The sequence below is a fragment of the Cyclospora cayetanensis genome, unplaced genomic scaffold (genome assembly GCF_002999335.1).
Source record: "Cyclospora cayetanensis isolate NF1_C8 unplaced genomic scaffold, CcayRef3 CcayRef3_contig_175, whole genome shotgun sequence".
Lineage (NCBI taxonomy): Eukaryota > Apicomplexa > Conoidasida > Eucoccidiorida > Eimeriidae > Cyclospora > Cyclospora cayetanensis.
Genome location: NW_020312120.1, coordinates 1 through 9535, shown reverse-complemented (window position 1 = coordinate 9535; position 9535 = coordinate 1). Strand labels below are relative to the sequence as shown.

General features: G+C 46.9%; 1 protein-coding gene across 1 annotated transcript; it reads right to left on the bottom strand.

Annotated features, from left to right (window-relative positions):
- Nucleotides 1-3132: 3132 nt before the first annotated feature.
- LOC34617593 (laminin subunit beta-1) lies at nucleotides 3133-4842 on the bottom strand. The gene is made up of 4 exons (XM_022730954.2): nucleotides 4741-4842; nucleotides 4246-4560; nucleotides 3580-4045; nucleotides 3133-3413 (listed from the first exon to the last, which is right to left on the bottom strand). The coding sequence occupies exons 1-4, from the start codon at nucleotides 4840-4842 to the stop codon at nucleotides 3133-3135; spliced, it is 1164 nt and encodes a 387-aa protein (XP_022587389.2).
- Between the last annotated feature and the right edge of the window lie 4693 nt (nucleotides 4843-9535).

The following is a 9535-nucleotide window of genomic DNA, read 5'->3' as shown; positions in this document are numbered from 1 at the left end:
ATTCTGCCGGAGCTCTGCTTAAAAGCTTCAAAGCAGATTACAAGACTTGAGTTTACGAAATTTACGCTTGTAAGACAGGCGCCGGCTGTTTTATGTGTACTGGGGATTCAAACTTCACAGAAGTGGAGCAGAATGCTGCGCGATTGCACGCGACTTTGTGATCAGATGTGAGAATAGCAGAAATGGAAGTGATAACGCTTAACAACGCGTAGCAACGCATATTGACAAAGGAACACACAGGCAGCCTCTGTCTTTGAACTATCCTGAGTACAACTCATCGGCATGGGTGCGCTGGCAATGCATTCCTTCGTTGGTGTGCTTTGTTGGAGAGCATCCCTCCTTACGTTCTCTTCATCATGTATGGGAGGGCGAAAAAGAGTGGTTTTTGTCTCCCAAATTCATTAGTTCGTCTACTCTCATTCTGAGACGTCTTCACGCCTAGAGTGGCGCTGTTCGAGTATCCTACAGGGTTGCGACGTGTGGTGCAGAAACGGTAAATGAATGGCGTTTGATCTTAGGGGAGGTCAAATCAGCTACTTCACCAAAGTGTAGAGGGGTTGCAGGGCCGAACTTCGCTTTAGATAGGCAAGCGATGCTAATTTCTCATTTCTGCATCAAAACGAAACACTAGGACAGGTATCCTGCCCAACTGTAGCTTTACACTTGCTTTTGTTTGCCGACATCGCCATGTATTAAGCTTTGAAGCTTCATCTAAGCTTTTCGCACAACAGTTAGACCCACTAGACATTGAATAATCTTTTGTACAGGGAGGATTAGCTGAAATTTCGTCTGCGCAGCTTTTCGCGTGACTACGAAAAATGCCCTACAATCCAACACATTTGCCTAGCGTGTATCGCCGATTGGTCAACATTGATAGCATAGATTGATTGCTTGCGTCGGCCTGTGCAGTCTTGTCTGACCAAGTCATCTTAGACCTGCGATTCGTGGAGCGGTGGAAGCCCGTAGCCCCAGGCGCCAGCCGACTTTAAGAAGCCTAAAACTTCCACTGCTTTGTCTAATTGGTATCCCATCATTGGCGTATCTTGCTGTAGTTTTCGAAGAAGTCGATGCCGTGGCTTGCATCGAGCTTTGGAAATTGCATCGGCGCTGTACGGTCTCTCCTCGGATACACCACGAGCAGTTGTCTGCTCCATTTAAGGGATACTGCTTCTGTAGTTGACTAATAGAGCAATTTAAATATAGCACCTCAATATAAACGGGGGCAGATGCGTTTTGACCTGCACACAGGTGGGCTCACTTCGAAGAGCGACTACGCACCCACAACGCGGCAGACTCCCCACTTCTACTACACTAACCATGAAAGACAGCATCAAGTAAGTTGAAAGCCACTTACAGTGAGCGCTAAGGATCCTTGATGCGGTTTCCTATCTGCTAAGCTCTAGTGAGCTGACATTCTACAAGGAGCTCAACACTCATTTACGAAACAAGCTGTAATGCGCACACCAAGAACTCCAGAATGATAGAACAAGCAAACGGTTCCATGCCTTTCAAGAAACAAATTGAGGATGCACGAAACTTCCTTGATACTCGAGAATAGCTGCCTGGCAGGCTGCAGGTTATGCTACCCACTTCCAGATTTCCCTGAGGGTGTCCTGAGAACAATCATGCTAACCACCCTGACTCGCAAGTGCTTGCGATTACTATTGCTCAACGACAGAAAATCTATCTCACCGATGAAGAATCACGTTTACAGAGGGAGTTTAAATATGCGAGCGATACACGCGCTGCCGTCTCTATCCTATAGACCGGCGCCATCTGACAGAGTGGAGCGGCGTTTCGTCCGGCACCACACAATCCATGTTATAAATGTGTCTAGGCATCACTGAGATTTGAACCCGCGACTTCAGCTAAACACGAGATCCCGATGAATGGGAAGGAATCAAGCACCTGTTTTCAGTATTTATGGAGTTACCAACTGACCAACATCGAGTGAGCAATGGAAGAGTGCATCCGCATATTGTTTTCCTACTATTTCCTCTCACAAACTATTGATTATAATGGAGCTTCCGGCAAATTATTACTCGAATTATCAGCCGTGTGGGGGAAGCGCTACACCCAAGTACATTGCTCTTCACTGCGGAACTTTCGTGCCTTGGGTGCACGTCAGCACGCCTTACAAAACAATATCTGTCAAAGCGTAGATCTACCGTAGAATCTCAGTGCAGCATGCCATCCAGCCGTGAAACAATTTACACGTTTAGCAAAGCGAGCGACTCAAGTTTTTATGAGATCCGTCCCATGGTTCTGGGAGTGGGAAGCTGTCTCTTTGGACAATGGCCAAGTGCTGCACGCGAACTACTAAAACAGTATGTACATCATTTCTGTTTCCTTTTTCCTCTTTATCCCTATCTTGTCCTCTCTTCGCACCTGCTTCACTCAAGGGTGCATATAAATGTGGGATCTCCAACACCGTTTTAACAAAGCTTAGCCACCTCCCTTTCAAAGGGTCAGATACCGCAATCCGCTTATATATCATAAAGCACGTCAAATAAGGACAGCCAGCGGCGCCAACTCGAGATCGTAGAAGTTTTAGTAAAGCTTCACCAAACTGTTGATTACTTTGAAGTGTCAGAAAGAAGAAAGTGGTCGGCTGTGAAATCCAACCTCCGTTATTTGTTATTAATAGTCCCAAGCACAACGTCCAGGCACTGAGCCACCATCAATCACAGTTTGCTTAATACAAAAGATTACGTCAGGTTGTAAAAGCTCGCACGGATTGCGGCCTTGAGAAGGAGACGCGCCAATGCGGGGCACGTAGCCAAGATTGCATCGTAAGCAGTAGTCACATCATCAGGCTCACGCCACTCTGCTTGGCGGCTCCAGAATAGATCGTATACCGTACATTATTGCTATCCGGTGGCCACGTCCTCATTGGGGTCCCCTCTGACAAGATCCTGCTTTAACTGACAGGGAACGCTGCTTGGAAAGTAGTTTGTAAGTACGGACGAAGGCATATGGAATCTTTGCGGCATCCATTGTCTCGAATTTTGAAAGCACATTCAGATTTCGTTCCTTTACAGTTGTATGCAAGATTTAGCAGCTATAGTATACTTGCTTCTGCCCTTTCAAAAGAGACGAGGAAGAGCCAGTCAAAATGGTGTTTGCTTGTGGTCACTTCTTGGAAGCACTTTTCTTCTTTACCTTCCGTGTTGCTGCCTTCTTAAACTCCAAATATTCTTCCCTCTGGTTGATCCCACGCCAGTAAGACTGTAGGAGACATGCTGCATCTACTTTGCTAGTGTGCTCTGCTTTTGCCCTGTCGGACAGTAACCTGGCAATTTGTGCCGCATTCTCTTTTCTTTCTTTTTCTTCGTATACTGCACTTAGAGCTTTCATCAGGCAAGCAAGGGATTTCTCATCACATTCATTCCTATGGCTTAACTCTTCAATGTCTGCAGGGGAGCACAGGTAGCAGCTGCACAGGTAGGAGACCCTAAGAAGTAAATCCTGCCAATCCCATTTAGCGTGATGAACGAAATAATAAAATATATGAGGACTCAGCCTGTGTTGAGATCGGCAAGGGCGGCAGTTGCTTTTGGCTCTAAGGAAACACTGTACCCCTCTCCTTCTGGGCAACATCTCTGTCTAGCGTTCTTATGGTGTGCTCTAGCTCTCGTCTGGCGATCCTATGGCTACGGTTTGTAGCATCCATTTCTTCCCTTGCTGCAGCTGTCTGGATTGCCTCGCGCTTTTCCAATTGGGCCTTTAGGGTAGCAGAGTCTCCTGCCTTTCGATGAAAAGCTCGCGTCTGTTGCGCATCCTGCCTACAAATATCTTCATTTATCTGCCACAACCGTTGTTCAGTTGTGCTCTGTATATCATGCAAGTCGGACTTAAGCTTTGCAATCGCATCTGAGGACCTGATAGAGTGCTTTTGCCGCTCCGTCCGCAGCCGTGCCAGTTGTGTCTCCAAGTCAGCACGACGTTCCGCTGACGCGCGTTCCTGCTGGAGGTACAAGTGCAGCAAATCTTCATTTGCTTTCTCGTCTTCCAACGGTGTCAAAAACCGCTTCAACAATACATCCTACAGCCAGCCACTCAAGCGCGAAGATATGAGCAGAAAGTTCTAAACTCTCAGCTAGTTCCAGAATCAGCAGCAATAGAAAGGCACTTTGCACATAAAGAAGCTTAGCTACTTTTGTCAGAGAGCCCCACACAGACTTAGGCCTTGAAATTATTCATTCATGATTTTAGCAAGCAGCGCTCTTTTCAAGTGCCGCCCACGTGCATGTCCGCTACGGCGTGTATAAACCTCATGAAATTGACTGGCTTCACTTCTTGCAGTAGTCTTAGCTCCTGCACTAGATCTGGCACCTCTCGCATTTTCGCACCGAGTTCTCCGGTGTTCCTCTCTAACTGCTCAACAATTTCTTGCATGTCATCTACATACAAAGAAGTAGCGGCGGCCTCGTCGCCCGTTGCGGCACTGCCATGGTACAAATCTTCAAGTCGTATTTGCTCCACCATGCGTTTTAGAAGATCAGGGCCCACAAGCTCAAATGCATGACCAGAGTCATTATCATGGAGCGCCTCTACTACCTACACCACAAAAAAGGGATAGCAGTTTCACAGTGGCTTGCCAATGTTCCATAGTCGTGCTTTCCCCTGGCATCCCATAATCGACTTAGTTAATTGGTGTATAATAATAGTTGTGCTCCCACTCCGTGTCACGCATTGCTACTGATCCGAAACAGCTGTGCTTCAGTGCTGGATTCCCACTTGATGGTTCACCATGCTGAGCAACGTCAGCTTTTGTGTGAGTTCATCCATGACGCATGCGATTCGCTGAACGTGAGCGCCCATGGCTTTGGCTGAAGCCATTGTTGCCATTTCCTCCGGTATCCATCAATCCGAGTAGACTTTATGCTGCTTTTCTAGTATCTTGCAACGTATCAGAACGCACCTTGCTCCTTGGCAGATTTCGTGCTAACTTGTTTCATCCAGCTTGACATCAAGGAGTTGGCACGCAATAGCACGGAGGGCTTTCTATCATCACGATCTGATGCTAAATCGTACAGAGCGTAAGCCAGAGTCTGGCACGAACGGTAGCACACAGAAACGTTTGCGCAGATGCTGTTGGCCTGTGGAATTTTAAGCATGCAGGAGCAGCGCGAATTCGGAGCCTTAGGTTTATGTTTGTGAGATCAATGAAGACTTGAGATGTACGCGTTGTGAAAAGCTAATCGCGAAATTTACTAGACTGGGCACATTCCAGGGAAACCGGGTTGCTAGTTGTATCACGCAAACTCATGGGCAGCCACTTTGAGACCATAGGAAAGCCTGTATAGACATGCGAATCACCAAGAGTGTACACATACCTTTTTCTAGAAAGAAGGAAGGGGTAGCAAGCGAGGCTAAAGCCAAGCCAGGAATTGCAGGAGCTTTGGCAGTACACAGAAGAAACAAGCAGCTGACATAGTTTGCAAGACAAAATTATCGCCAAAATATCAAGTAGTATGGGAACACTTTTAGCTTAGCTGGGGTGAATAAGAAACAAATACAAGATATACACAATCCTGCCACTCCCTGCAACACTACGTAGGCCCCACTTGAGCGAATCGAGTAACCGTAATCTCCGCACTTACACAGCCACTCAGCTGACGATATCACCAAATGGGAAAGAGGTTAAAATGCACAGTCGAGTATGGGAATGCGTCGAGGCTACAAAACGCATTTGCGGGCCTTCCGGCACTGGGGTAGCCCAGTCCCGTATGCAAACACTCCACTCCTAGTGCTTTTCAGGGAAACCGCAAGTGATCATTTTCACACTTCTCGATCAATGAACGCATTTTGAATGGAATGAATATGAAATTAGCGTATTGCGAGCCTCACTACACTTCCAGTGACGCAAGCATTGTGTATATCCAAGACTTCAGTTTGTCATCACGAGTGTGTGCATACCAACTAGCAGCATCATAGTACAGGAGCTTGTTTGAATGGACGTTGACAATGCCCTTTACTTTAGAAGTTTTAGAGCACTCATATATCCTCCGCGACTGCAGATGCACGGAACTGTGGTTTCGCCAGGGGTCGTCCCAACCCACTCAATTGGGCAGAAGAAGTAAAATTGACGCCCGCAGATTATCCTTACCTCCTCTCCCTGCTGCGTAGCTAAATATTAACTTACTGTGCTGGAAAAACCACGTAAAGGCATGCAATGGAACCCTGTATTGGGAGAGTCAGGCCTTGTTTGTTTTGTTCTCCCCTGTAAGCATCATAAGAATAAGTGAGAGGGGCTTTATATCTTAAGCACAATATTCATTCCCTGTTTGTGTCTTATTGCCTTTTGGCTATTAAGGCTGGGAAACATGAACACAGGCGCCACAGGCGCTTCAGCCCCAGCAGCCAGCGACACCTCTGTTCGCTTCCCTGGCTGAATCCTAGTTACCACACTTTTAATGCGGTCTGAGAGAACCTCATCTTCAACACAAAATAAAACTCAATGGATGTTTATTTCACATTTTCAAAGATATCTATATCTCCTTTGCCTAACAACAGACGTCCTGGCATGGTAGGAGGAAGAGCAGAGCAGGAGTAAGCAAACGTACCCCTTGCACATTCCTTGCATTGCCACAGAAATGCACAAAGTAAGTTATTGCGCATTGATGCCTTGAACATTCATGTAGTATGGGTCCAACTCATGTTTATGGACGCAGTATCGTATAGGAACGACAACACAGCCCTTCAAAGCTGAATGTAGTAGAGGAATTAGTACCTGCATACGAGTGACCAGGCCTCACCTCACAAGAGAGGCGTATACCCGGCGACGGTGCTGGCGCTACATCTTGTCAAAGCCACAGAGGGCTGCCAACAGGTCAATCTTTACTCAGGAATAACTAAAAGGACCTACACTTCTGTAGTAAGATTGTTGTGAATTTGGGGCTGATTTCCCGAATTAGTGACACCAAGATAAAATCGGGAAACAGCTAACCTTAGATTTAGAGACTGCCAAGAATTGTACTAGATTTAGTCCGCTGATGAACTCATCCATTGAGGTGTTCCGAAGGGAACGAACACGAACAAGTTTTGCACACGCATACACATGGGCACATAGGTGAACTGAGCACATTAAAATCAGAACACGTCTACGGCAGAATATATATTTGCATAGAGTGTGCATTGCAGGTATGCTTGAGGACCAGTAGCAAACCAGGCAACGGCGTTACCTACCCCAGCTAGGCAGCCTGTCCAACGACTGACAGGACAAAAACCACGATGGAGCATGCATTGTTTGACGAATGCATATGAAGAAGAACGCATCAGCGCAGGCCCTTGTCTTATCACCCAAGACTCCCAAGGCAGATGTGGGTGCACGTCTAGAGGTATGTGGAGACCACAGAATGGTGTTACCGGTTGACTTGCTTTTTAACAATTATAATTACATCGTTTCACTAATGCTTATCGGTGCACGATTATAGGTCTTCAAAATTTGATAGACGAGCTGATACGTGGTAACAAGGCAATCGTTGGGAGCTTCATGCGATCCTCAAGCTGGCGTTTTATACAGTAGTCAAGTAGGGCGCGCACTACAATTACATGCACCCAAGGCTCTCTCAATTGGTGAAAATCCTGTTCACCTGATCAAATGCTACTCGCTTCCGTTGTCCTTCACGAGCGTGCACGTGAAGTACCTTAGCATAGGGAGGCACTTGAAAGGAGCCACAGCTTGGCTGCAGATCTGAACAATGCATGAATATCGGGGAGAACTCTCTGATCTCTGTTCATCAAGCGAATGTGAGCAGCACAAAGCAAGAAAAACGTTTGAGGGATAGTGGATAAGGACATCTTGTAGAGGGCGAATTTGCTTCAAGGCCCTATCTACAATGAAAGCTGGACAACCAGTCTGCACTGCCACAAATAAACACATCCTTACCTTCGTACTGGGTTTTCGGGAAGAGAAGAATCACGTTTCAGCGAGGCCAGCCTTTTTGTGGCCATAAGAACGTACGCTCAGGTTACAGAAGGTTTATGGAGCTAGCCAACATGTTTCGGCGAAGGCACGCCCTCGTTCTAGTTTTCGAAGCCTTCGGTGCCCATCCTAATAAGATAAGCTGAATTCTACCTCCAGATCCGAACTCTATAAGAAAGACCAGTTCTTTAAAAATCTGGTAGATATAAACCCCTTGTCGTTTTCACGCCGGAGACATCATTCAGACTGTCAGGCAAGGTGTTAGCGCGGCCATGTCATTGGGCAAATGCGCCCTTTTGCAATCCGCATGTATCCAGAAGGAGAAGCACAACATCAGGAATGAGGTGTCTATGATTCTGCTAATTTATGCGTGGCGCTGAAACATAAAAGAGAGGGCAACCTGCGCCCTGGGGTGCGCTAGTTCACTTTACTACTAAGATATGTTACAATACTTATAAATTACCATTCTCCCAGTCTAGGTGTCGATGGCTTCATTCAGCCTACTAATGCTCTTTTTCTTTAAGTGCTCACGAATGGCTACTGTCCAGGCTGTGGTAGACCTCCAGATGATGTCAAATATCGACGATCCGCGCGTGAATACCCATGCAAGTGCAGGCACAACCCTATCGGGGTAGTATGCCATGTTTTGATAACAATTGGATGCTTGGAAGGAGCCAATGTACTAACGAGGAGTTAGCAAGGAAAGCTAATCAATCAGAGAGGGGTAAAGAGTCCTTGACTCGGACCTCCCAGAGGCCTGACTGCTGTGTGCGAGGTAACCCTCCAGTTTCTTCTTTGTGTATACTGTTGCCAAATGCCTATACAGACGGCGTTCACCAGTTTTGTGTGGCTAGTATTCACTAGCTTGCTTCACTGGGTGTCTGCGAGGTAGCCACCGTATGCTTGTCCTAGTGCTGCCCACGAAAATGCTACAGAGTGCTTCTCTGCAGCACACGGCTGACTAGAATATCAGGTTACTGTGGCAGCATAATAACCTGATCAGAACCAATTTAGACACAAAAGCTGAAGCATGGGAATCGGGTGATTGGTCCATATGATGATTGGTTTTAAAGAAGGTTTCTTTAGTATGGGCTTCTACCTTGTCTCGCATACCCAGGGACCTCTCACGGGTTCGCACGGCATCGGTGATCCTAGCTAATACACAGTACTGGGCATGTTTAATATTACTTACTTGCTGTCTAACATCTCTGCCTGCTGCGGGCTATGTGTCTCCCACACAATGCAGCTTCAGGGCTCAGACTCTCTTGGCGCAGTCATAGTGTGAACAAGCTGCTCTCTCTCTGTCTCTGTCTCTCTGTCTCTCTGTCTCTGTCTCTCTCTCTCTCTCTCTCTTTCTCTCTCTCTTTCTCTCTCTCTCTCTCTCTCTCTCCGCTCTCCTCTCCACACGTTATATCTTGCTCCCCTCTCGTTTCTCATCTCATGTCGTCCTCTCATCACACACATTTAATCCACCATCGCCTCTTGCATCATCTCTCATGCTGTCACCAACCTTCTATCTTCATCTCTATACTTCTCTCAGCTGCGTCGCTCGCTGTGTTTTTATGCTGCGTCGGTGTCGGGGTGGGGCGGTGTGCGTGTGGGTGG